We start from the raw sequence: 27,863 nt of genomic DNA, 5'->3' as shown, positions 1-27,863 counted from the left end.
TCACGGGGTTGCAGACCAGATATGCTGCCTATCGGGGTCAAACGACCCTTTCACGGGGTTGCAGACCAGATATGCTGCATATCGGACATTTACATCTTAATTCATAACAGCAAAATCACAGTTATGAAGCGGCAGCTAGAATAACGTCATGGTTGGGGGATCACCACAACATGAGGAACTGTATCAAAGGGGCACATCGGCAGGAAGGTTGAGAACCACTGTTATAGCTAGTTCTTAATACAGAAGCCACACAAGTAAAGCCATTGATATATGCTCCAATATGTCTCCTACTCACTCCCAGCTAGAGAGAGCCAGAGGTGAGGACATCCTTGGTCCCAGGGGACTGGCCAGAGAGCCCAGGGACACAGAGAGAGGCTAGGGTGGAAGGCAGAGGCTCATATCCTAGAAAGATCTAATTTTCCTGTCTTCTCTCTAGCCCTTAAAAGAGAACAGTAGCCTAAAACCTGCCAGCTGTGGGTCTCAGCGTGGACCCTGCGGTGACACTGATGGATATCTCCCTCCCTCAGCATGACCGTTCAGCTGTCCTGAATAGGGAAGAAGTGGCCAGTGGAGTTTAACATACAAAATATTGCCTCCTCCTTTTTGGACACAGGGTTTCTCTGTGTAGCCCTGGCTGTTCTGGGACTCACTATATAGACCAGGCTGGCTCCGAATTCATAGAAATCCACCTGCCTCGGTCTCCTGAGTGCTGGGAATTTAAAGGCGTGCGCCACCACTCGGCAATATTCGACCCTTTACCTTAAGCTAGGTTCTGAAAGTCAAAAGACACCGTCTTTCTAATGAACTTTGTAGGGTGCCTGTCTCATGCTGAGTGACCACCAGGCTTTGAGGAAGCCGGAAGTTCTAGAATCATAGCCCGGACTCTGGATGTGTAATGTTTATGTCATGCCTGTTAGGACTTGACCCAGAAGAGAAAAGTACTCCCCAATCCTCAACAAAGATACAGCGTCCACAGTTAACGGTCATGACATCTTCTGCCCTACCACAAAGGAAGAGCAGCCCATATATGCCAATGACATCTTTCCTTGTTATTTCTTCTCAGGCCCATAGGAGCCATCTTGGTTGGATTTTGCTTCTTACTATCTCTTGAGGCTTCAGTTCCACCAACTGTAAAAGGATATTAGTAACTTACTTGTCCTGGGAGGGTATTGTGGGGCCCAAGTAGACTCGTCCACGTACAGCATGGCACACCTGGGACAGGCCACACTTCACCTGTGTGTATATCATCCACCTGTGTGTATACTGTTTCTTTACAGAGACTCGGCACCAAATAGGGTGCACATAAGGCTCCCTCCTCTGCGGGAAACAGCGTGGGTGGTACTTAATCACTGCTTCCACACTTGGCTTTTACTATGTTAGATAGGAAGCGATCACTTCTACTGAACCAGAGGGAAAGAGCCAGGAGACAGTCTTTCCCTCAGAGCCATGGTGAAGGCCGCAGCACTGCTTCCGGAGCCTAAAGCAGAAGCAAGCGGAAGCAGGATCTGTTTCCACAGCGACCGGTGGGGTTGCCAGGTACTTGAATGTGAAGGTTCCTTGTGGCCTCAGGCCAGGTTCTTATCAGTGTTTGTGTTGGTCTCAGGGCTCTGGGCATGCACAGCAAGTACAGAATTGGGAGCGGGGTCTCAAGGTGGTTCAACCCCCCCTACACATTGAGAAACTGGCGAACTTATTATTAGAAACTGACGAGTAAAGGAATCGGTGTGAGGCTCTGCTGAGCAGACAGCCGTGACTGAAGACAACTCTGCTCAGCCCAGGGGAAGCTGAAAGCAAGACTTCCCAGGCAGCTTTCATTTTTATACTTCATTTTTTTTTATAAAAGCATCGAATGCCAACCAGTCAACTCGCAGAGACCAAGAGACTCTGGAGTGTCCAGCCCTAAACGGGACATACATATGATGCCCTTCCCATGAGACTCAGGGGTCTTTAAGGAGTAAGCTGTGGAATGATTGTAAGAAGCCGGAGCTGGCTGATAGCATTGGGGAGATAGTGATTACCGAACACGGCAAGGCTGTCATACCTTTGAAATCACAGCAGTAGTGACAGTATGCAAGAGACCTGCAAAAGCTGCTGCCAGAAAAAAAAAGATATCCCCGGAGGGGAGATGGTGTGCAGGGTAGATGGGCACAATCCTGCCAGTAACTGTGGGGACAGAATCAATTTCTTTAATGATGTGATTGCTAATAGGGTGGACACACATGAGGCTAGGCCTGTCCCCAACACTAGCTGGCCAGCATGAACTCAGGCAAGGAAAAGTGAAGAAAGAATCCTGACGTCTGCTGGGAAGGGATGGGAGGCTGAGTGAATATATTCAAAATACGTTGTATGACATTACTAAAAATATTGTGTAAAAAAAAAAAAAAAACACATGAGCCAGAGAGAACCGTAACAATCAGAACAGTCAGCGAAGGAGCCTGAGATGTTACAGAGCTAAGGGGGCACCTGAGAAGATGTGGCACATCCTGTTTTCTAAATATGGTCCAGGACTGCCTCTCAGCCCATTCATGTCCTTACATGCCCCTGGTGCTTCCCCCACCTAGTGTGCCTCTGGGCTAGAGCACACTGGACACACAACCATGTGAAACCCAGGTGATAGCCACGTGACAGCCACGTGGCAGCACCACAACAGCCACACACTTGCTCAAGGAGCTTGGATGCCATGACACAGGTGACACAGACTGGTGTTCTGACATGGTGCAGCTGGGGCTCCAGCCAGCAGGAGGAATAAGGTACCAGACACTGGAGTGCATGCCTACGGAGGCCTGGCGAATTGACTGAGTGTTGGAGCAAATGATGGAGCTGACTTCAATAAGCCTCATGAGATTTCCCAGGGCCAGGGTGGACCTGTGTGGTGAGCTTTGACCCGGGGTCTTGTCTCTGTCACACACACTGCATTTCTGATAAGCGAACAGACATAGAACGGCAACACATTGGAAATTGGAAACATTTCTACAGAAATATTGGAAACATGTATAATTGAAGGCATATAGTCATCCACATAAGAAATGAGGATTCTGTGAGGAAAGATGCCAAGATCCAAATTCAGTGTACTATTACTGGAAACAAGCTAAGCTCTAGATACCTAATACAATCAAACTAAAGGGCAGGGCCACACAGACCAAGACAAAATTTACCACTGGTGGTGTGGTTAAAAGACTCATCCTGAGTTTAAGGTAAAGCCGGGAATGGAGGTAGAAGGATTTTGGTGGGGGATTTTTCTTTGAGACAAAGCCTCACTATGTAGCTCTGACTGTCCTGTGGACCAGGCTGACCTTGACTCACAGAGATCTGCCTGCCTCTACCTCCCAGGTCCTGCGATTAAAGGTGTGCACCATGAAGCCTGGTGCTGAAAAGTGTGCTAGGACACACTTTTCAGATAGCTTTTGGTTCCAATTCCAAGTCATGTGTGAGAGCTTGAGAGAGAGAGGGAAGAAGGGAGAGAGAAGGGGCAGACAGAAAGGAGAAATGAAGAAAGAAATGAGAAATATCTCAAGGGAAGTGAGCACATGCCTCACCAAGGTGATCAGACCCCAGACAACATGGCTTCTGTTAAAGCTGCCTTCTGTCAGGTGGCTCAGCTCCCAACTGAAGTGTGGCTCTCTTTGTGGTCCTATCCTCCTCTGGTGGGTGACACATTCAGTTTCCCCTAAGTGCACAGTCCTTCAGGGCTTTTCGGTTACCTGCTGGAGGCTCATGGAGAAATAAGAACCCTTCAGTGGTTATTAGACTCGTACCTCTGAGTCTCTGATGAAAGCCCAGCTTCGCCTGAAGGCCCTGGTATTTCATGTTAGACTTCACTTATGAATTTGCTGAAGGGTCGGATATTATATCCACATAAGCACTACCTAGTTTCACAACTTGGGTTGTCCAGTAATTCACACTTGAGTTACCCGATACCTCACCACAGGGGTCACCTAGAACCCAGAGCCTCCCTTTTAGAATAAGCCACAATTGCTGAAGTCTCCCATCTATGTTAACCCATCGGTTCTCACCTCAGCCTGAAAGGCACTGTGCCTGCACCCCTAGTGAACCCAGAGAACTTCTTTGGGGGTGTCAGTGGCTCAGCTTCTGGCGAGTAAAGCAGACTTCACAATTCAGATGATTTGAGTTGAAGGAAAAAAAACAAAACCAAAGCTTGCAGGGCTTTTACTAGCCTTCATCACATTAATACTCTATCTTACCATGAGTTCTGTTCTCCTAGGAATTTTTTTCCTCTTTGCTGGAGACAGAGGCCAGCTCCTTTTTGCATACTTAGCCAGCTACATTCTCCTAACACAGCTCCTAACACAGCTCCTCCTGTGCTGTGCAGGAACTGCACATGCTCGGGGTACACGTGACACAGCAGATCTCCAGGACACACGCGTGAGCATAAAGTTTCATTTAAACAAGATGAATACATTTCCAAAGCTCAGTTTTACCACCCCAGGTTTCTGTGGTAGGTCTACGACTCTTAAACAAAAAGACTGGACTGGGCAGAATAAAGAGCTGCCTATGACAATCACTGCCAACATCACCCAGGTAAGCCAGGCCCTGGTCTCACACGCCACTGTTCAGCCCGCACGACCTTCCCTTGAGGAGACATTTGGCTATGTCTGGAGATACTTTGAATTTTCACAGTGGAGGAAAACGCCAACAATATCATTCTGCAGGTAAAGCACCCACACATATAAAATAAAAATTCTCTTTGAATTTATTGTTTGAAAATTTCATACATGTGTACAGTGTATCTTGAGCATATCTCTCATGTCTTCTTCAACTTTCCCAAGGGTTCTTCCCCCATCATGCCTCCCTCCCAATTTAACATCCTCTTATCAGTTAATTAGTTATAACCCGTTGATGGCAATTAATGCTACCCACATGCACGTGCTGGCAGGTAGTCAGGTGTGCCAAGCTCGCATATTTTTGTAAACAGATGGAAATCAGTTCCACACAGAAAGACGGCAGCAGGCAGACTTAGTACTTGTTTCGGGAAAGAGCTGACTCAGTGCGTGGGCTTAGCATTTCTGAGCGCACTGACAAGCCTGAAGCTTTGTTTTCATTGGCGCTCGCTCCGTTCCCAGGCACGCCAGGCATACTTTCTGGCTCTGAAAGATGAAGTGGATTCTCTCCTTATCTTTTTGTGTTTCTCAAGGGAGTTGGATTCCAGGAAACACGAGGCAAACTCAAAGCAGGGCCACCGAAGTGCTGCTGAGAAGAGACTCAGGAGCCACGATCCCGCTGTCACCCACTGAGCCAATGACTCTGGAGCCTAGCCAGGCACCCTAACTACTGCCCTTTTCTGACATTTCATCTCCAAATGACCCTTAACTGGCAACTTAATATTTCTATAAGGGGCCGCCTCAGTGGGGTCGAATATGGTTGTTATTATTTCATTAAAATGATTAAGGAAGGATAGAAACGAAAAGAAGCCAATGTATCAGGATCCGGATGCTCACGTGGCCACACACTTCCAAGGTGAGGGTGGCCTGCTCTGTGGTGAGTCACCAACAGAGGCCAGAGGGAACATGACTCCCTTCCCGGACCAAGTAACACAGATGGGTCGTCAGCACAGCACCTGCCTCTGAGCGGACCAGGCTCTAACTGCTGTTGTAGACCTGTCTCAACAAAGGAACACAGGAGGAAGTTTAAGAAGGACTTCATCCAGAGGATGAAGGCTATCAGAGGAGTTACCTAAGGATTGCTCATTAGTTTCTCAAGTTCTCCCCTAATGACTGTTCTAGACCTCACTGGGTCTCTTCCACTGGGTTCCCAGACACCTTGTACATGGCACCGAACCAATGCACATCTCAGCCAATTGCTTGTCCTCTTCTGGGATCCATGGTCAGTGATAGCCCCGTCTAGACTAGCTTATACAGTTCTGGGCTAGAGCATGGAGCTAGGCTTGACCTTAGAAGGTGTAACATGATGGATAATGAATGAATAAGCAAAGGCCAGCCACATCTGTGGAGGGCAGTGTCAAACCGGATGTAGTGGTGCACACCTGTAATCCCAGCTCTGGAGAGGCAGAGGAAAGTAGATGTCTATGCATTTGAGTCCAGCCTGGTCTACAGAGTGAGTTCCAGGACAGCCAGAGCTATATAGAGTCTCTGTCTTGAAAAAAGAAAAAGACCCCGCAGACAGACAGACAGACAGACAGACAGACAGACAGACAGTGTGTATGTATGTGTGTGTCTCTTCTGGGTTACCATAAGAAAAAGAGTGCATTCTGAGAACCCCATCAGAGAACTCGCCATGATCAGTGATGGTAAGCTCTTACAGACAGGATACTGGCCTGCTATATATTAACTGTCAACGGAATTATCTGAGAAAAAAAAGTCTCTTTTGAGTAACCGTCTATTAGCTTGGTCTATGGGCACGTTAGTAAAGGGTTATGATGGTTTTCCATTGATATAAAAGGCCCAGTAGGGTTTCTTTCTTTTCTTTTCTTTTTTGAAAGTCAGTTGTGCTGGCTGGCATTTTGTCACAGCAAACATGAAGGGATGTTTCACTGAAGCAGACACAGGTGAAGGGATGTTCTGTTACACGGAGGACACGTGTTGTTTAGAGGGCATATAATAGGACTCAACAGCCTGTGAGAGGGGCTTGCCTGACTTATATAGCTAACTTGCTGGTCTAGCATCTTCACTAATTTTTGTTTTGTTGAGAGAGACATAGCTGAGAACTTTTCTTGGAGTTCTTGGTGGTCTTAAATCCCTCTGGCTGACTTGTACCAATTCAACTAAAGCCTGGCTACTCCTGATAGGTCCTGCCACCACTGATGCTATCCTGATTCTGAGCTACACTACTGATATATCCACGAAAGGTCTGCGAATAGGTGGCGCTGCCGCTGGTGACCTATGAACTGAACTACTGATTTCCTGACAACACAGATGGAATTTGGTCCATTTCTAAACAGGTTCACTTCCCCCATATCCTTTCTTTTCCACCATGTCTGGTGAGTGGTGGACTGGAAGGGAGGTTAAAGCATTTAAGAACCATCATTAAAAGCAGACTTAAAAAAAAAAAAACCATTAAAACTACAGCCCAGCCTAGTATGGGCAGCACCATCCCTGGGGAGGTGGTCCTGCTAAGTTAGAGAGGTGAACCAGAGAGTGAACCGGCAAGCATTCCAGCCCTCACTTTCCACAATGAGAGAGTGTAACCAGAATCCTCCCCTGTGTTGATTTTGGTGAGAAAGCCACAGGACGGTGCCTGGAACGGGTGTTAGTCAGGGAGCTCCGGCAGCGTATGCTCAGACTGTCTTTACACTACAGATCTTGCAGCTGCTTCCCAAGTCCACCATTCTTGACAAAGAGAGCAGCTCTCCTAGAGTCATCCCCTTGCCTTCTAGTGACAAGTCCTGGGTCCTTAGATGAAGAATGCTGTTGGCCTGTTCACTACAGCCCTGCCACCAAGAGGGGGCAGGACAAGTAAAGACTGCATATTTAACTATGAGCCACCAAGATACCATGCAACCTCAGCTGCCTGCCATCAAGGTTGACCTGAGTAGGCCCCAAGGCATGAGTAGGTTATACGGGGTAACTGAGACTTGTGGTTCCTTGGTGCCTCTCTGCATCCCCACACCAGTGGCTCTGGGCTGGGCGTGTTCTGACAATCACGTGACAAAGAGGCCTGGTGTACAAGTTTCTGCATGGTGTGCAGATACTGCCTCCGAGTGGACAGCTTCAGTATTGCATCCTCTCTTGACAACTGCAAGGGCATCCAGGGAACCAGTTCAGTGGCAGTGCCCCAGATATACACTATGTTCAGAGGATATGCTTGTGGTTGGATACAGGACTGAGTAGCAGTTTACAGCCATGTTCAATAACTTAGCTAAATAATCAGGCTCTTGGAAGGAAATTTAAAATGTTATGAGACTAGCCCACTCTGGACAAAATATGCAGGTATTTGCTCACCACAGACATCAGTAATGAAGTGAATAAGATAGGCTGTGTGTGGATACTAGGCAGCCTTTCTCTAGCCACCTCTCATTGACCAATGGGTTCAAGGACAGTGGAGGCAGGGATGGAGGAAGGTACATGTTGGATAAACACCATGGAATTGTACTCAAGGACAGCCTGGTTACATTCACTGCTGACTTCGGGCAGCAGACACTAACACAGCACCTAATAAGGCACCATCCCTTGGGCTATCTGGTCAATGGCCAGCAGGGGCAGTGCTTTCTCACTGGATTAGACACGTTAGACATGGGCTCATCTCTGCATAGCCAGGATCCACAGATCCAGGCACCAGCGAGGAAATGAGAATGGTACCAGCCACCATGACTCCCAGTGACTTGCTAGCAACACTGACTTCTTCTCCTTAGGGCGATACATTCTGATAGTCCAGCAATTCTACTGAGGAACAACCACCACTCCATTGAACTGCCAGCTCAGAACGTGTCAGCCATCTTGAGATCCCTGGATCTCGGGATCCCCGCATCTCTGAGTCACAGGCATAGGAAGGAATTTTGATTCCAAGGGGACACAGTGGAAGATGAACCAGAACATGTTTGGAACATAAGAGATGCCTTAGATCACTTGGTAATACCAGGCTATGTGGTTCAGGTGTGTGTGGGGGGGCACAATGACTCAGTGGAAGTGGTACTACAGATGGCAGACCCTCAGGGAGGAAGGTATGTGTGTGCCTCACCAGGCAAGGAAGCACAACCAGCCAAGGTATTTCTTGTGTGCAAAGGAGATTTAGGATGGATACTATACAGATGGAGGTGACTGTGTGACATTTGCTAGGCCACGTGACCAGTTACAGAGAGGAGGACTATCATGGTGAGTTCTTCCCTCCTGTATTGCTATAAATGTCTGTATGTGCATTAAGACACATGTCTTCTTTCTTTCCCTTTATACCCTATTGATACATAACATAAGGTGTCAGCATTTGACCATGTTAACTTTTTCATCATAATGTTTCCACTACAGAGGATATTGAGGGTGCATCTTCCAAGGTGCACCCTCTTCTGGGGCGAGTGTGTTTGCTTGCTCTCAAGGTACCAGCTGACTTTGCTATTGTCCTTGTTTGACGACTCACGACAGCTTAGGGCAATACTAAGTTAGTAGCAGAAAAAGAACATTAGTTTGGTTAGGCTATGGCACACAGTTGTGATGGTCATTTGTAGATGTGGCTAAAAATCAACTAATTTAAAAACATTAACTGATTTTTAATCTCCTTTAGAAGAAATCTTCATGTATGTATCTTGAAAATACAGTGGCACTCACACAGTCAGTCCAAGGTCTTAAGAACAATCTAGGCTTCTTGAGGATAAAGTTTGTTTGTTTTTGTTTTTGTTTTTGTTTTTTTTGCCTCAAATTGCAACAATAAAGTTTTTAGTTTGTCTGATGGCCTGCCCATGGATTTCAAATCTGCTTCACAGATTCTGGACTTCATATCCTCCATAATTACATGTACTAAATCCTTAAAATAAATAAGTTACTGGTATCTATCAATAGATAGGTTAGTGGTATCAATCAGACTATCCATATCCCACTAGTTTGATGTCTCTGAGATTATTGACTGATAGAAACAATTAATTTTCTTTATAGTATTTGCATGAGCAAAATAGATATTTCCATTTTAAGTATATTGACGTCTAGAGGACTGGTTAAGTGATAGTAAAGTAAGGGAGATGTCAGGGGTATGGTTAGAAACAGCCACTGCTGTCAATCTTACAGAGACATCCCAAAGCAATGACACTTTCATCAGGGTCACAGAAGACCTCTGATGACATTTGTCTATCAAAAAGCATGGGAAATTTCTTATGTTGTGGACTGGAAAAAAAATTTAGTTTCCGTTAAGGATGACCATAGTTTCAATTTTATAGACTAAAAGACTGTTGGAATTAAAAAAGATATTCCAAGAGTCTCTTTACCATAGTCTACATTTTCCTTAATAATTCTGAAGCTGAGAGATATTGGGAGACTTGCCTGGGGTCAAAGGTCAGAGCTGACACAAGGACTCTCCACTCCTGACCCCTGTCACAGTTGACTGGGCTCCAGTGTGGTTGCTGGCTGTATTGATCTACCTAGTCCGTGAGGACATGGCCCCAGAGGTGTAACGTGGTGAGATTGTCTAGCAGGAGGTGGGGAGGCCAGCCCAAGAGATGGTGGGTGGGCTTACAGATCCAGATTTCCATTCTGCATGGGACTCAACGTAGTGGAGTACGTGGTAAAGCCTAAGCCCATAGATGAGATCACCTACGTCACTAAGGAAACTAGTGTCAAAGGAAAGGCTGGCAGGCTTATTTGTTCCTGGGGGATGAACAGGATTTAAAACATTCTTCTCAACTCCTCTCTACAGACGGTAAGTGTGGATCCTGGCTACCTTGGTGTGAACTGGAGAACTTCGCATGGGAATACACAATGGAGAACATTAGCAGGTGGCCTTGTAGACCAGAGCTACTCTTGTTTAACTGAGAATTTAAAAAAAAAGAAGAAAGAAAGAAAGAAAGAAAGAAAGAAAGAAAGAAAGAAAGGAGGAAGGAAGGAAGGAAGGAAGGAAGGAAGGAAGGAAGGAAGGAAGGAAGGAAAGGCTGTTTAGGATGCTGTACTCTTCTCCCAGAGTCTGCTGAGTCACAGGCTCATGCTCACTGAACCTTACACAACCCACGGTGCAGCCTAGTGAAAAACCACGCAGTCTGCCTTTTGAGCTGCCGTGAGTCAATGATGGGTCCCTCTTTGGTACTGCCAAAGGATGAGGCCTCATGGACAGAGACCTTCTGGGGTCCCCTGGACTTGACTGCTATTTGCAATGGAGAGGATGGTGAAGAGAGTGTGGGGTGAAGGAAGAATGCCCGCTGTGTGACCCCACGTGGGGGATGTGGAGGTCAACCTTGGGGGAGCGAGAAGCCACAGGCTCCTGTGACTCCACAAAGAGTCCTGATCTGCTGCACACTGCATGAGATCTCTCGGAACACTGGTGAGACAGGGGAACTGAGGTCAGCGGGGTGGCTGTTTCTCCATCCTCACAGAAGTCCTGACAGGTGATGATGCCCCTCCCACCCCCACTCCTGCTCCTTCAGAGTGACCTCATCAGGCAGGGTTTTTATTGGAGTACGGTAACAGTGTGGCGAATACAATTGGCGGAAGATTTAGGGGCTTCGAATTGGCTCAAACACTTTATATAAACTTACGCGCTAAGCAATAAAGTCCGATCTGCACCCTGATGCTGGTCTCCGGAATCTGATTCCTGCTGGGGTTTGTCACGTGACTCTGTCACCTCTCACCCCTCCATCCTTGGTCCTGTTCCCACAGCACCAGGTGTGTGGCCAGTATCTGCTTTCGCTCTACACTCTGGACCACAGCCACGGTGAGGAGCAACAGCCCAGTGAAGGCTGGCTCATCAGGTGCAGGTGCCACCCAGGGTTAGCTGGTGGCAGGCAGCACTACCTGTCCCACAAGCTACACAGGAGGACTGGGGACAAAGAACTAGAAATGCTTACTGACACAAGTCCAAGACTGCCCCTGGTTTGCAAAGGCTTTGCCCCCCACCTGTGCCCCCTTCCTGCAGACAGCCAGCAGTGTCTCTGAACAAGAGCAGCAAGGCAGATGGCAATGGATTAAAAATTGAATTGGTTTTCAAGCACACACGGACACAAAACACAGCATCCATTCTTGACGTCACAGGGTGGGTGCCATCCTGCTTTTATCAGCCTCTTTCTACCCAACCTACTCGTGACAGAGGCAGCAGGAGAGAGTGTAACCCGTGAAGTCAAATTTGGACCAGTGCTGGGGTGTACCTAGGTTCTAGAGGGAGAGAGGTCTGAAGCTTGTTGGCAGCTGAACGGTAGACCTAAAAATTAGGGCTGAGGATGTCTCTCAAGGGGGCTGTCCTCACCTCAGACACATGAGACATACAGAATGCTTAGGAAATCCAGCCAACACACTGGAGTCCAGAGTCTGGCTTCATATAGAAATGTCTTCAGACAGCTACAGGACATGGGAAAACCAAGATATCTGCTAAACAAATGTGTGGGCAACCTTAGATACCCTAGCAGCAAGGCTGGACTGAGCTGAAATATTTTTTAGATAGTGCTTTTGACAGAAGATGCTATTATAAGGCACCTGACCTTTAAATTTTATTTTTATATTAACTTAAAGCGGCTACTAGAACATTCTCCATTAATTTTATGGTTTGTATTTTGCACTGATTTACAATCAGTGGAGTCTGATCTTGGCTACTCCTCACCTTGCTGCTGGCCACCAGGGCCAGTCCATCGACCCAAATCTTCTATAAGAGAAAAGAATAGCTGAGAATGGTTTCCATACCCATTACCAGGCTGGTATTCTCCTGTTTTTCTTTTTCAGTTTCTTTTTTTTTCCCCCAAGAAACAAGCCCTTCCCATATGGCTGAACAGGTTGCAAACTGTTCAAGAATCATGCGTCCAAGGGACAGGATGCCATTCATACCACAGAGACTTACTGCAGATTGTTTGTTTTTCACTGTCTTATCCTGGCACATGGCAGTTAGGAGTCTTGTTCTGACACAATGGCTGTATTACAGTGAGCTTCTAACTGGATGGATGAGCGAGATGCGTCTTTCTGATTCACATGAAAATTGCAGTGGGATCGTTGGCCCTTGTGGAACCCCGAGGCTAGCCTCTGCTTCTATACTAGTGAGATACCTTCTTGCTCTGGCTGTTATCCCAGCAGAGGCCCAGCGTATGCAATACACAGAGCATCAGTGAGCACACCGAAACCTCACCTGTCCTTGGCACCGTTGGCAACTGTGTGAAAGGGACCCAGCAGCTAGCCAGCTCTAGGCACAGGGTTAGCCTAGGATGGCCCACTTACCTTTTCGTTTTTCTTGTCATCTGGTTTGTAGCCCGCGTTGATGGGGCAGGGTGTGGACAGGCCGCTGATGGGTGTCCCTCCGACCTCCCCGCTGAGGTTGGCGGCACTGACGTTGGGGGGTGTGATGGCAGAGGCTGCTGATGTGAAAGGGATGGCTGGCCGGGGACACATCTGTGCTGAGGGCTGCTGGCCGTGCTGTGGGGACGCCACGGAGCGGGGTCGGAGGCTGGTGCTGGGCAGGCGGGATGGAGAAGTCTGAGTGCGCAGGGGTGACACGGTGGCAGTTGGCCGGTCCAAGGCCTGGGCCGAGGGATGGGTAGCTGGAGAGAGGTAGATTGAAAGGTTAGTGTGCACTTGGCCATGCGATTTGCAGTGCATTCTCCTCTCAGGCTTGACCACTGACCTCGGAGGGGTCTGAATACCCCAGGCTTGGCTGCCATCACGATATGTGGCATTACTGGCTTCGGAATTTGAGATACAATGCAAAGATATCCTCAGCCTCCAAATATGCCATGACTATAAAATACACTCAGAAATCTTAACAGCACCTGCTTGTGGGAGGCGTCTCCACACCACACCCCAGGCCTTTGGCTGTGAGCCGGCCATGCCTCTGATGTTTGCTACAGATGATCTTGTGCACACCAGGCAGTATAGAAAAAGTCTTGAGGCATGAGTTTCTTTAAATAAATCATTTGAGGTTTCAGAGCGGGTGGGTACCTAGCTTTTAAACATCCTGGATAGCAATGCCTCACATCTTGAGGGGAAGAGCAAGCAATTATGCAGATGAGTGAATCCACTGAGGTGACTCAACACCTGTGACTCTTGACTAGGACTGTGGGCTCCTATGTCTTGAGTGAACTCTCCTTTACCAGACCTTGAGAGGAAGTGATAACAGTCAGCCAAACGCCATTGCCCTGGAGCCTCAGAAGCTGTCTCTAGGGCTGTTCAGGGCTTCCCAGACAGCTCATGTTCTACCTTCTAGAAAGAGACATCCAGTCAATGCAGGTGCACGGTGTGACCACCATCAGGAATTTTGAATTGTCTTCTCCTACAGGTAATAAGCACAGCTTAATTGTCCACATGGCTCATTCATTTCTCGTGTGTCCATTGTTCAGCGTCTCTCATACTGCACTGTCAGCTCAGCTCTAGGAGGCTGGGGACAATGGCCGTTTGGTTCACTCATAGAATGCACTGCACATCCCTGGAACGGTGCCAGGCACGTAGAAGACACCTAATACAGGTTCTAATGAGTAAGTGACTACTTGAGAGGAGAGAGCGCCCAGCTGAAGCATCGCAGAAATAAATCACTGGAGAAGAAACAAATGTCCATTGACACGGCATGGCTTGTTGCACAGGCTGCCTAGATTCTGCCTTACCTACTAGTTAGCCTCGCTAAGCAGCTGCATAGCTTGGAAGAGTCAAACCCGCAGTGACTGCTGATGGAGAACACGCAGTCCCTCGTCTGTTCCGCTTTCCTTCTGGTCTTTTGGCTTTGGTTTGGACTTTGGTGATCCCACCGTCTCCTCACCAACACCGGTCCTCCCCACATAGCTCCCAACTCGGCTCCCTGCGTCTGTCCCCAGTACCTGGAATCGTCCCCAAAACTTGTCCTGTTCTTTAATAGTCTCTGTGACTGCTTTTGATGCTTGTCTCCGGTTGCTCTATTTGCCGTCTGCAAGTCCCACCACAGTCGTTGTGAGCATCCCAACCCACCCTTTAGCTGATGATGCCCAGTCGAACTGTTTATGGCTGTCCTGTTATTTTGGTTTATCCCTTCCTACAGCTCCAATGTAAAATACATACACCACAGCCTGTGCTACCTACTTAGCTTTCTTTCCCCAAATTTAAAAATTGGGTGTCTTTCCTATCTGGTTATCTCTGCTGCCTACCCCCAGCTCTTCTCCTGTTTCTCTCCTCTCCTCTTCTCTCTCTGTCTCTCTCTCTGTCTCTCTCTCTGCGTATGTGTGCGTTTGTGTGTGTTCTCGAGTGTCTGTATTTTACTCCTTGCTTTAGAAGACCTTTCCTTGCTCAGTGTGTCTATCTCTGTCTGATTTTTTTCAATCCATTGCTTACCTTTTATGTGTTAGTTTCTTTCTTGTGCTTTGAAATCTTTGCTCTTTTCGTTTTGTGTCGTTTATTGTTTTATTGAGACAGGGTTTCTCTGTGTAGCCCTGGTTGTCCTGGAACTCACTCTGTAGACCAGGCTGGCCTTGGATTTACAGAGATCTGCCTGCCTCTGCCTCCCAAGTGCTGTAATTATCCACTGCCATTTGTGCCTTGAAATTTTAATGAGGCAGTTCACCTCCTTCTGCGTCTCCTGTCCCTATGCTCTCCCTGGGTCTTCCAGTGTCTTCCAGTTAGCACTCTTCTTTGTCTAGTAATTTCTTCCAAATGGAAACATTCCCTCCTTGAGGGATGTAGAGAGGTTTGTTTTCCTATTATTTTGTTTACTCAAGAAATAAACAAAATCTTTAAGTCTCAGAAGCTGAAGCTTACACGGTTTCTAAGGCCCTACCCGGAGGTTACATAAGTGGTATGGTGGGAGAGAAGAGACTCTGACTAAAACTTGTGCAGAGAGCTTCAAGCATTCCTGCTCAGGTGGGCTTCTGTGAAGCCACTGCCATGGAGCCATTCATGTTCCCGTAAGTCCTCACCCGTGCTCTGTAAGTGTGCCCAGTGAGGTAATTTGCTTCCCAAGCTTAACTTTGGACTGCTGATCTGCTGCTGGTGTTTGAAGTTTAGGGTTGGAGAGAAGGGTCAGGGAGTTCAAGAGAAGGGCAGTAAATCTAAGTGTCCTGCAGGAGGTTGGCCCAGCATATGAGAGCCAGAGCCCAGCCTGGTCTATACAGGGAGTTCCAGGCCTGCTAGGGCTACACAGTGAGACTCTATCTCAACAAAACAAAACAGCCCCACCAAACAATCAAAACCTGAAGGAAGAAGGCAGCGCTGGATGAGGTGGGTCTGAAATAGTTTAAGATCTGCCTACGGACACCATCGTGTGTTTGTTCTTTTATGGTCGGTTTTTCTAGTAGGGGAGGGACAAAGTGTATTGGCCACAGAGAATGTCTGGTCCAAGGTCAGCTGACATCATCTAACAAGACTAACCAGGAAGTTATCCAGTCTATGCATGTTCTGTCCAGATGCTTTTTCCCTTAAAGAGTTTTGATCCATTACTAGTTGGGTCCACAGCTCTGGAGGGCTGGCCTTCTGGATATAGAAATACAACTTTTTTTGTATACTGATTTTGTATCTTTGCAATGCTGAATTCATTTTTGAGTTGTAGGGGTGTGTGTGTGTTTGTGTGTGTGTGTGTTCCTTAGGGCTTTCCATATATAAGATCTTTATATCTACAACTAGGAAGTTTCCCTCCTTCCTTCCCAGTCTATTCACCCCTCCCCCCCACTTCGCCCCAGGGAGGGTCTTCCTCCTGATCTGAGGAAAACTTCCTCTTTCTCACCATCAAGTGTGAGGACATCTGTGCTCTCACAGAGAGCTTTCATCAGACAAACTCACCGCTATTCCTCATTCTCTAAAGTTCCTTAAAAAAGTAGTAGATACTGGGTTCTGGGAAGTACTCTTTGGTTTTTGAGACAATCACATTACTTTGTTCATTACCAAGATGAAGTACCTAAGTTGTTTAATGTTAATCCAGCCATGCTCTCCTGGGATAACCACATGTGGGACATCACCTTCTCATTTGTTGACCAATTCAATATGGTCGGTGATTTTATTGTCTTACAAATTTTTATTAAAGTAATGTTGGCTTTATAGAAAGAGACACAAAGTATTTTCCCCTTTATCAAATTTCTAAGGAAGTCCAGAAATTGTTTTATTAATGCCCCATTGTTTTGTATTTAAATGTAGATACAGTTATCTTCCTTGGTTATTTTATATAATCTACCAATGAACTAAGGTGTCCCCCCAGAACTTTCTTTCTGGGTGTTTTCAAACTAGAAATGTAGTTTCTTGTATAGATACAGGCCTATTCAAGTTGTTTTTTGTTGAATACATCCGATGATTTATATCTTTACGGGTTATTTGAATGTGTCCGTTCTATTGATTGAACTTAAGTCTATAGATTGAACTTATTTACATAAAGATTTTACAATAATTTCTCATTATCTGATAGACTCTAAAACACTACTACTTTTTAAAAATCTCTGGTAATATTGACTTTCATTTTTGCCCCTTAGTTTAGGTGGCTAGAGGTTTATCAATTTGATATTTTCTCAAAGGACTCCTATGGTAGTTTGAGTATGCTTGGCCTATGGGAAATGGCACTATTAGGAGGTGTGTCCTTGTTGGAGGAAGTGTGTCACTGTGTAAGTGGGCTTTGAGATCTCCTAATGCTGAAACTCCTCCTGAGAGTCTCCTCCTGGCTGCCTTCAGATCAAGATGTAGAACTCTCAGCTCCTTCTCCAGCACCACGTCTGCCTGCAGGCTGCCATGCTTCCTGCTGTGATGATAATGGACTGAACTTCTCAAACTGTAAGCCAGCCCCAACTAAATGTTTAGCTTTGTAAGAGTTGCTTTGGTCATGGTGTCTCTTCACATCAATGGAATACAAATACAACTCTCGTTTAGCTTAGTTAATTTTCCTACCACTTCTCTGCTTCACTCTACTGGTTTCTTTCCACTTCTCATGTGTCCTTCACTCCGTTTAGCCTAGGGCTGTTAACTTGATATAGTGAAGATGCTGTAAATTCCCCCTCAAAGACTGCATTGGCTGAATTCTGCAAATTTCATTATGTTGTGTTCTTCTTTATTCAACTCAAAATGTTCCCAGTCCTTATTTATTCTTTGATCCATGGATTATTTTGAAGTATATTATTATGTTTTCAAATAATTATTCGTGATACTGATTTCCAATTCAACTCCACTGTGGTTGGAAATGTAGTCTGTCAAGTCCCTTTACACGGACTTAGATTTACATATTATGGCCCAGACTAGGAGTTAACATGAAAATGTTATGTGTACAGTTGAAAATAATGTATATTTTAATGTTGATGGGTAGGATATTCCCTAAACGCTAATTAAATCAAGTGGTTATGGTTGTACTAATGATCTATACTGTGTACCAATAGTTGATAAAATTGTGAGAGAGACTGAAATCTTACTTTTGTGGATTTCTTTATTTTTCGCAGCAGCTTTATCTATTGTTGCTTATGTATTTTTGAAGCTTTATAATTTGGTGCATTAATATTTAGAATTGTTATACCATCTTTGGGCTCAGTCTTTGCTATTTTGTAGTTGCCCTTATCCCCAGTGATTCATGGTTACACATTCTCCTGTCAGACATTAGTAGATCAATTTTCTTTTGATTAATATTAATATTAGCATGGTACATTTCATTACTGACAGAATCTATATTTGCACATTGTCCCACTAGCGGTAATTGACTTAATAATTTCCAAATCAATGCCCTTGGTTCTCTCCTGATCACTTTGAAACATGAAGAAAAAGCAAAATATTGGAGTTGCCCGATGTGCATCTTCCTCAGAGTTCAAATGAAGTGATTTTCCTCACTTCTGCCTCCGCTCTCAGAGCAGATGGGAGGATGGAGCCATGAGGGACAGATCTGAATTTTACTCTTTGGCAACTGAGGGTGGGGCTTCCTTATGCCAGTCCCCAAATACTTCTGAACCTCATTTTTTATAAAATAAGGACCTTGGAAGTAATTACAGTGAGACTACCATCTGCATGAGATGGGTACCTCCATACATGTGCCTGTGTACACACATGTGCACTGTTTCACCCATGAGCAACTGCAGCACGGTTGTATGCAGTGTCCATGCAGCAAATGGCTGAACGTGTAGATAGAGCCTTCCTTTCCATTCAGCTCAGACTGTGACCTTAAGGTAGGAAAGCACGTCTCTCATTCATAGCGCAAGTTGGTACTGATTTTGTTTGCTTGCTTTTAATAAAATCTGAGATCCGGACCCCAGATCTCTATGGGTCTACTTAGACCACTTCCTTTTAACGTGATGACTGGTATGGCTAAGTTTAAGCCTGTCACTCACTGTACTATGCCTTTCCTCTTTTCCTACGCATTCCTTATTTCCTTCTATTTCCACCTTTCCTTGGGCCTGATGATTTTCAGTATTGGCTATCTCCTTTACTGTAACGCCCTGTTTCCACGTGCCATGGCTGCTTGTCTCTCAGCAGCCCCTGCACAGCTCATCCAAGGCCACAGAAGAGCCTACAGCACACAGCACTTTTCCTTTCCTCCCTGGCTTTTGTCTTTTTGTCTATTATAGATTTTAATTTTATATAAGTGTAAATTCCATAACCATATTATTTTGATTATGTTTAAACTCTCAGTTGTATTTGAGAGACATTTAAATGCTAGGAAAAGCCCTTGTACTTTAATTTATGAGTCTCCCACTTTGGGTGTTTTTTCTTTACTTTGCACAGTGGATCTCTATACTTTCAACTTCTTTTAAACAAGCTTTGAACAATTCTTATAGTGTGGCACTATTCCTGAAATACGTGTATCACTGAATCCGAATTTTTTTTTTTTAAATTTTGTCTTCACTTTTTTAAGAGACAATTTTTGCTGGATATAGAAACCAAGATTGATGAACAGACTTCTGCCTTCTCCCAGCCCTCTCAGATGGCCTCTTGACAAAATACCTACTTCCTTTTATCGTTCCTAATGTATCATTTCTCTGGATATGTTTGAGATTTCATTCATCATCTATTGCTCCTGACATATCATTTCTCTGGCTACGTTTGAGATTTCATTCATCATTGATTTTGAACAATTTGGTTATGATTTGCCTTGCTGTACTTTTTTTTTTTTTTTAAACCATATGCTTCTTCTGTTTTAGAGTTCACCAACTGCTTTGAAGGTATGAATTTGTAATTTTCACCAAAGTTAGAGCAACTTTGGTCATTTTTCTTTAAATTATATTTCCATCCTGACTGGTTGCCCTTTGAGAGTTTGAATTATACATATATTGGGTTATTTAAGGTGGTGCTATTGTTCACTGACACTGCTAATTTTATGGTTTTTGAGAATTTTATGGGTGAATACTGTATTTATGTCATTTTACATAATTTTCGCCCCTCCCATTCCTCCTCCAGTTCATGCCCCCCTAAATTATCACTGCTTCCTCTTTAATTTATACATGCACGAGAGAGAGAGAAAGAGAGAGAGAGAGAGAGAGAGAGAGAGAGAGAGAGAGAGAGAGATCCATTTAGTAGTTGACCAAATGAGATTGGATAACCTATCAGGGCCTTTATCCCTGGAGATTTCTCTCAGCAGCCATTAATTTCCCATAACTCCTCACCTAGGGGTGGGGCCTTGTCAGCTGGCGCTGTCATTGTGTATGTTTGTGTAGGCCATCACGATGCTGAGATTCATAGCTGTAGCCCGCCCTCCCCCCCATCATGTATACAAGACACTCTCCAGCAGCCCCAGCAGGGATCCTGAGCCTCCGTCTCTAAGGATCTTTCCATTTCTCTTCAACAGTGTTCCCTGAGCCTCCGGGGTGGGAGTTGTGTTCCAGATTTATGTAATAAGTGGGGTTCAGCACCCCACCATCATTCACTTACTATTTCCATTGGTTGTGGATGTCTGTCATGGTCTCCATCTGCTATAAATACAAGCGTCTTTGATGATGGGTGAGAGTTACAATTACGCTTGTGGATAAAGACAAGTACTTAGACTGAGTAGGAGATTGCCCTGGTTTAGGAAAGTGGCAGTTCTCCTCCAAGACCACATTAGCAACTGGCTAGGTTTATAGTACCAGGCATGGATTCCCTCCCTTTGAGCAGGCCCTAAGTCCAATTAGATGTCTGTGGGCTCCTCTTAAGCTGTAAGCACCACTCCTGCATCATGGGCGACATCTCGTTGCTATGGTTCATAGGCCTTATAGCTAGGGAGGACCACTGATTGCTTCCTCTCTTGGCAGCTCGTACCGCACTTTGACCTACTATGAGAGCTAGTCCTCAGGGATGGGGCTTCCAGGTCAGCTCAGGTCAGATCCTCTGAGGCCTGTGTCAGACACAGGTGGTGTCTTTAGCAGCAGGGTCTCATCGTCACATTCTGTGAGGCAATCAAGGGCAATGGCCACAGCTTATACAGTTTTTGGAGTTTCTTGAACTCATCTGACCAAGAGCTCTAAGGGAGGTCTGCTGACCAGCAACTTAAAAGGAGGAATTCCATACCTGGTAGTGGGAATTTTGTTAGATAGTCTATGGTCATTATCACTTCAAGTGGAATAACTTCATTTTACATATGTATTCAATATATGCATATATACACATATATACTATCATGTATATATTTTGAAGTAAATTTATAAAATACTGTGTCCCTATAGCTTTCTCAGACATTTTTATTGTAATTTCTTTTCCCTTCCTTACCCTGGCTAGCACCCCACTGTTGGTTTTCCTATTTCCCCTTTCATAGCACTGTGTCTTGCTAATCCCTTCTCTGGAGCTCCTCTCCCCACCCCACCATGGTCTCCTAGTTTCTTGGTCTTTGTGGTTATTGTAGGCGATGTCCTCATGACTAAGGATTTGGAACCAGACACCTCAGATAAGAGACAATATGCTGTGTTTATTTTTCTGGGGGTTGCATTACCTCACTCAACAAAATATTTTCTAGTTCTATCTATCTTCAAACTTCAGGATTTTGTTCTATAGAGTTCTATAGCATATGTGCACCACATTTTCTTTATCCATTCACCTGCTGATGACATTTAGGTAGCTTCTGTTTCCTGGCTATTGTGAGTAGAACAGTGATGAAGACAGCTGAGCAAGTGGAATGGTATGGCAAGTCCTTTGGATAGATATGCCGAGGAGTGCTATCGCTGGGGTATATGGGAAATGCTGTTAGCTCATTGGGAATCCTTCCCACGCCTTTCCAGAGTGCCTGGACTAGCTTCCCATCCCGCCAACAATGAGTAAGCCCCCTTTCCCATGTCATCTCCAGCATTTGTTATTGGTTGTTTTCTTAATTGTAGCTATTCCGGCTGGAGTAAGATGAAGTAGTTTTAATTTGCATTTCCCTAATTGCTATGTCTGTTGAACACTATAAAGATATTTCCTAGCATTTCTATTTATTTATTCACTCTTGTGAGAATTCCCTGTTAGGACCCATGGCCCATTTTGACTTGGGTCGTCTGCCTTATCGGCTCTTTATTTTTTGTATGTTTTGGGATATGAACCCTCTACCAGATGCACTGCCGGGAGAGAGGCTCTCCCACTCTGTCGGCTTCCATGTCACCTGACTGCTTTGTGGCTTGAACAAAACCTCTTTTATCTGTTTCATTTTTTGTAGTTTCTATGGCAACACCTTCATTAATATCTTCCTTTGGCGCTGCCCAATTCCATTGCACTATCTTTGTTCTAGTCATTTAGTTTTATTCCTTTCAACACTTTCCAGTCTCAACTTTATGAACATCTAGAATACAGCTCTAACTGTTTAAGTGTCTTCAAATGCCCAATTTTTAAGTGCCCGTTTGATCACCAATTGGCTGGTTGTGGGCTGTGTCCTCTGGGCTGTATCCTCTGGGTTGTGTCCTCTGACCTATATCCTTTGGGCTGTGTCCTCTGGGCTGCATCCTCTGGGCTGTGTCTTCTGAGTGTATCTTCTGGTCTGTGTCCTCTGGGCTGTGTCCTCTGGGCTGTGTCCTCTGGGCTGTGTCCTCTGGGCTGCACCCTCTGGGCTGTGTTCTCCCAGCTGTTTATGCAGCTAGTGATTTTTTTTTTTTTTTGCATAGTCAACATGCTGGTTTCCATGTTTTTAGAGTTAGGTATTTCTTTATACCAATGAATATCCTTGAGTTTTGTCTTGTCGTCCGTTTAAATGAATTGGAAGCAGTCTGAGTCTTTTGATCTTTGCTTTTCCTGTGTATTAGAACTGGAGCCATGCTCTGTTTCCATAGAGGCCAAGTCCATTGGCCACGCAAACAGGTGGAGCACTATTCTTCCCCAGTCTGACGGGAAAGCGGGCACCATGCCTGTACGTGCATATTGTGGGCAGGGTCAGTGCCAATCCTTTCTCCCCTTCTTCTCTTGGCCCTGGGCAGTGTGTTCAGACACACATGCTGATGACTTCAGCAGCACCCAGGGCTGTCTCTGAGCAGCTCTTTCCTCTCTGGACCTCCAATCTGTAACTCCAGCCGTTGTGAAAATGTTTCCTGCCCCTTTCCTACCCTGGGTTTGAATGAATTGATGGCTGCCCTTCTTGTTGCCTTAGCAGCCCGCCTATGCCTCTATGATGCACTTTCAAGCTTCTGCATGCATTTGCTTTCTGTCTCCTCCTCTGTCCCAGCAGCAGGGTCTCTGAGGTCCTCTCTGCATGTCCAATCCTGGCGGTGCCCTGCGCCTGCACTTAGCTCTTCTCCGGTGCTGATGGTTGTTGGTTTGCTCTCTGTGACCTGGTTTGGATGGACAGATGTCTGTATGGGGCTCTCGATGCAGCAAAGTGCTACCCTGAGTACATAAAGAACACGAGCACTGTGCAGGGGGTGCTGCGCCCTTGCAAGAGGGAGGAATGTTAAGTAGAACTAATCATATCAAACGCTATGGCTGATGCATTTGGGCCTTTGACAAACTGCCTGCCTTGGGCTGAGATGAGAACACTGTCGGAACCCCCTTCCCTCGGCCCCCCAACTCAGGGCTAGGAGCTGCCGAAACGGGCAATTAGGGCAGTGAACAATCCATTACTTGTACTGCCAATGGTGTTTTTCTCTCTAAATGCAGAATAAAGTGGAAAATACTGTGGGAACCCAGTGGCATTTAATGTACTGATAGGCCATCGGTAGGAGCCATTCTTTCACCTGGCCATGACAACAGCACAATGGCACAGGGACAAGCATTCGGTCACAGCATTGGGGCAGCCACTTAGCCATCCCATGTCTCACTCCCCTCACATGTAAAATTAAACGGGCAGAAGAGAATGCTTGTCACACCGCCGGAGTTGCTATGGTGACGGACTGTGCACAGCGTTGTGCTGCCCTGAGCCAAACCCATTTCTTTTGATGCTGCTTGTCATCTCGCAGGAGTAATGACTGGCAGGGCTTTGCTTTCTGTTTGAACCGGGAAAGCTTTAGTGAGGCTTGGTGTGGAAAGGCCATTATGCCAGTGGTTAACTCGAGACTTCTGTGCCAACAGGGCTGCTCAGCTTAGACAGACTTGTCTGGCATGCTGGCTGGGCTGATGCTGGTAACCAGAAGAATGGGAGTATCCTCTAGTTCAGCATTTTCGAGTTTAACATCTTGGAAAGCTGCTGACCGGTCTGGAAACTCAGCTGGGAACGATTAGCCAGATGCAACAGCTGCGTCTCTAACTTGAGGGTACCAAGGGACAGCAGCACAGCACCTAACACAGTCATGTGGGTGTGCCTGATTGGAGGGTGGGAGATGGGGGATGAGGGATCCAGGACAGCTGTGCTTCTAGGTCTCAACCGGCTAAAGTTGCAAGACATAGGCTGGGATTTTTGCTAATATAAGCAAAATCAAGTATTCGTGAAAGACTTGTGGGTAGTTATAGGATTCTCTGGCTCACTAGAGTTGGACTTAGGGGCTCACTGACAGGGGATGAATAGAAAACCTTGCTTACTGCCAGTTCTGTTTCTTTGAGACATGGCTACTACTATAAAATCCCCTAAGAACTTGACTCTGGACTCTCATGGATGATGTTGGATAGCAGGTGTCTGACACTGGGCACGAGAGTCCGCCCTGCACCCACCAGATGACACCAGGCATCTCTGATGGTCACAAGACTTCTGTCCTATTGTCCCTGAGAAGCTGAATATTTCAACTGTTTCTTTCATGTCCAAAGTGATCTACATAGCTCCCTGTGTATTCCCTTCCCAGGGGAAGCATGGACAGGAGCAGGTATTTGCAGACCTGGCTCAAGTGCACCACGCCTACTAACAGGCTTGTGAAACCGCCTTCTGCCCAGTGTGGGGCACATTTGTGAGACAGAAAGCAATAGGGGGAGACAAAGGGAGGGAGGGAGACAGAGATATTCTTAGTATAGGCTATCACTCTCATAGCAGGATATTGTTCCAGGACAGCTAGCACACTCGGGGCTCACCACACTCATAGCTCGTCTCAAAGACACAGCCTCCGAACCTGGTTTGCCATCTCTCCATAAGCCAGTTCCTCTGAGCTGGGCACAACACCGTCATACTCCCAAGGTAACCTGTTTCAGAATCTGACTTGGTTCCTCCAGATCCCCGAGTCCATCCCTGGAGTTCCTATCTCAGTCAGAACTACTGTGCCTTATGGGTTGCTCATTGTCCTCTGCCCATGCTGCAGGACCAGACCCCATGAGGTTGCTTGCCCTCTCTGGCTGGTTCCTGTTTTAGGCGCAGGCTGGATACCAGATCTTTTCCTTGTGTCATAGTGGTCTTTGGTAAGATGTGACACCCCGGCTTTAAAGTGCTTCAGAGTACAGAGGTACACCCCTGTGTGGCCCTAAGATTCCACACTTCCTAGAACCTCCGTCCCTTCCTATTTGTCAGACACTCCTGTCCTTTACAGAATGGCTAGGATGTGTTGAGTACTTTACTAGCATCCACACAGGATCATCCTAGGCAGTGAGCATGACTGATCTTCCCATTTTACAGAAGGAGAAGCTGAGGCTCTAGTGATGCTGGGATCCTCAGCAGTTGAGTTGCAGGTCTATCTGCTACTCAAGCACCTGCCTTCAATCATGCTGTTGTTGCTTCACTTGGACAAAGCTGCAGTTGCCTTCTATTAGAAGGGGCTCTCCCAAGACCACCTCTGTTTACCTCAAAGCACACAACTAGTACTAAACTCCATATATTCTGTTTTTCCTATATATATGCATGCTTATAATACCCTTTAGCTTATAAAGTAGGCATTCCTGTGGGACCAACAATAGCAATCATTAATGAAACACAACAGTTGTTACAGCTACTACAGTGCGTTACGTGGCTGTGGTCTTTATTCATCTCCCTGCCCTTCTCGTTACACTGTGCTTGCCCTGCTTGTGGACCAAGGGCATCTGCAACCACATGGAAGGGAAGAAAATGCTTTGTGCAGGTGGCTGCATGAAGATGCTGTCTCCCACATCTTCCTTGGTCACGCCCCTCCTTTCTTTCACCATAAGTGTGTGCTTTCTCCTACTGTTTGAGTCACTTGGCTGCTCATCCTGGCTCATTCTCAGGACGTTCCCCTGCCTCTACTTTCTCCTTGACCTTGCCTCCCCAGTACCCTGAGCCCTCCCTTCAAGATGGCATTGGTTTTCTGAGGGAATGTTTGTGAATCAATCAGTAAGTGAATGAGGACCCAAGAGTGGGGATGCCATCGAGTCTACTGAGTAGGCGTGAAGGCCATGCTCTCAGAATGATCCACATCAAATTCAGACTGCAAGGGTCTGCCTACCTTTCTCACCTCGTGTAAGCCTCCACTTACCACATGAGTGTGAAGGCAGGATATCGCTCTGAGTTTCAGGTCCAATGGGTGGGTGAATGGACCATGAGTTTTGACACATCCCTTCCTCCAACACACACACTGTCCCACTGATCACGACTGGAGAACACATAATCAGAGAGTGGTATGGTCTTACAGGCGGGAAGCTGCTTTCTGGAGGCCCTCGACTGGGCCATGGTCTGGCTAGCTCGTATGTAAATGCTGTATCTTTGCTCCAAAGAGTTCATGTTTTCTCCCTCATCTGCACTTTGAGAAAAGATATAGTTTCTTGGGTAGTAGGGAAAGAAGGGAAGAGAAATGTTGGGTTACACCTTCTCACTTTGGGTTATTTTCACTGGACAATGGTAAATGTCAGTGGCACTGTGGGGCCATGTTGATGTGGACTCCCAAGAGGGTCTTGCCATTTAAGTAATTCTTACTATATCCATGCTAGGCTTCCAGGCAGAATCATTATTTTCTGTCATTAAGGTCTACCCATGGTTTCATTTCATCTGATACTACCCTAAAGCAGATTGGCTTGTCATTATGTTTCATTATGATGTTGATGCTATTTATTTATTTATTTATTTATTTATTTATTTATTTATTTATTGGTTTTTCATGACAGGGTTTCTCTGTATAGCCCTGGCTGTCCTGGAACTCACTCTGTAGACCAGGCTGGCCTCGAACTCAGAAATCCACCTGTCTCTGCCTCCCAAGTGCTGGGATTAAAGGCGTGCACCACCACTGCCCGATGATGTTACTCTCAATATGCTTTTGAAAAGAGCTTCTCTGGTTGGTACTCCTCATTTTACTTCTCCTGGAAGATACTGTCTTCCAGGGAACCTTAACATGCTTGACATCCATCGGCAGCTTATAGTTATGTCACTAGGAAAAGTATTGGGAGACACTTTGCCAATCTTGCTCATCCATGGCATCTTCTTGCATGCCATAGACAATATGCAAGGGTCTGTAAATCCTCCACGCCCCTTCCACTGCTGATAGAGGGCACCAGAAGGCAGGTACCCAAGCTGGAGATCAGAAGATTCCAGGTTACAGGAAGCAAACCTGACTTCCCCCACATGCTGGCTTGTGAGAGACCTAACCCAGAACAGACCTCATGATTTACACCCCAGGAGCCCCTAGTTGATTCCTATCTGGGAGAATCCGGGAGAAGTTTGTGTCCATACCTGTTGGGATGGTGGTGCCCCCAGCCTGGCTGGTTGTTGGTTGGGCCATGTGCCGAAGGCAGCTGCCTGTTGGTAGGGAGGAGGCTGCGTGCTGTGTATGGTCCTGTAGTATGGTGAGAGGCACAGCAGACCTGGTGGCAGTGGCTGGGCTGCTCAGACTTCCACCTCCGGGGTGCATGATGGTGGACATGCCCTTGGCCAATGGAGATCCTCCGAGCGCATTATTCCAGGCGGACCCAGCCCCTCCTCCAGGAACCCTAGGGGAAAAAGCAGAAAATTGAGCTAGTGAGTGGGCTCAGGTAAAATCAGGTCATGTGCCATGGCAAACCCAGCTCTGACCTACAGGCTCCGAGAGGTAAATGCCAAGTGCTCCACGGAAGTCTTAAAACAATAGCAAGGTACCGCTTTAAAGGCTTCCCTAAGGTTGAGTTGAGCAGCAGGGTAGTCTTGGTTGTGCTTGGTTTTTCCTAACC

General features: G+C 46.1%; 1 protein-coding gene across 1 annotated transcript in view; it reads right to left on the bottom strand.

The window, feature by feature from the left end:
- Sh3rf3 (SH3 domain containing ring finger 3) overlaps positions 1–27,863 on the bottom strand; it is a 292,047-nt gene that overhangs the window by 17,565 nt on the left and 246,619 nt on the right. Inside the window, exons 7-8 of the mRNA XM_028776852.1 lie at positions 27,391–27,647; positions 12,804–13,123 (exon numbers count right to left, since the gene is read on the bottom strand). Coding sequence (XP_028632685.1) covers positions 12,804–13,123; positions 27,391–27,647 — 577 coding nt within the window. The remainder of the gene's footprint in view (positions 1–12,803; positions 13,124–27,390; positions 27,648–27,863) is intronic.

This window comes from Grammomys surdaster, unplaced genomic scaffold (genome assembly GCF_004785775.1).
Source record: "Grammomys surdaster isolate TR1022 unplaced genomic scaffold, NIH_TR_1.0 273, whole genome shotgun sequence".
Classification (NCBI taxonomy): Eukaryota; Metazoa; Chordata; class Mammalia; order Rodentia; family Muridae; genus Grammomys; species Grammomys surdaster.
The sequence above is the reverse complement of the archived record's forward strand: the minus strand, read 5'-3'. Positions and strand labels throughout refer to the sequence as shown.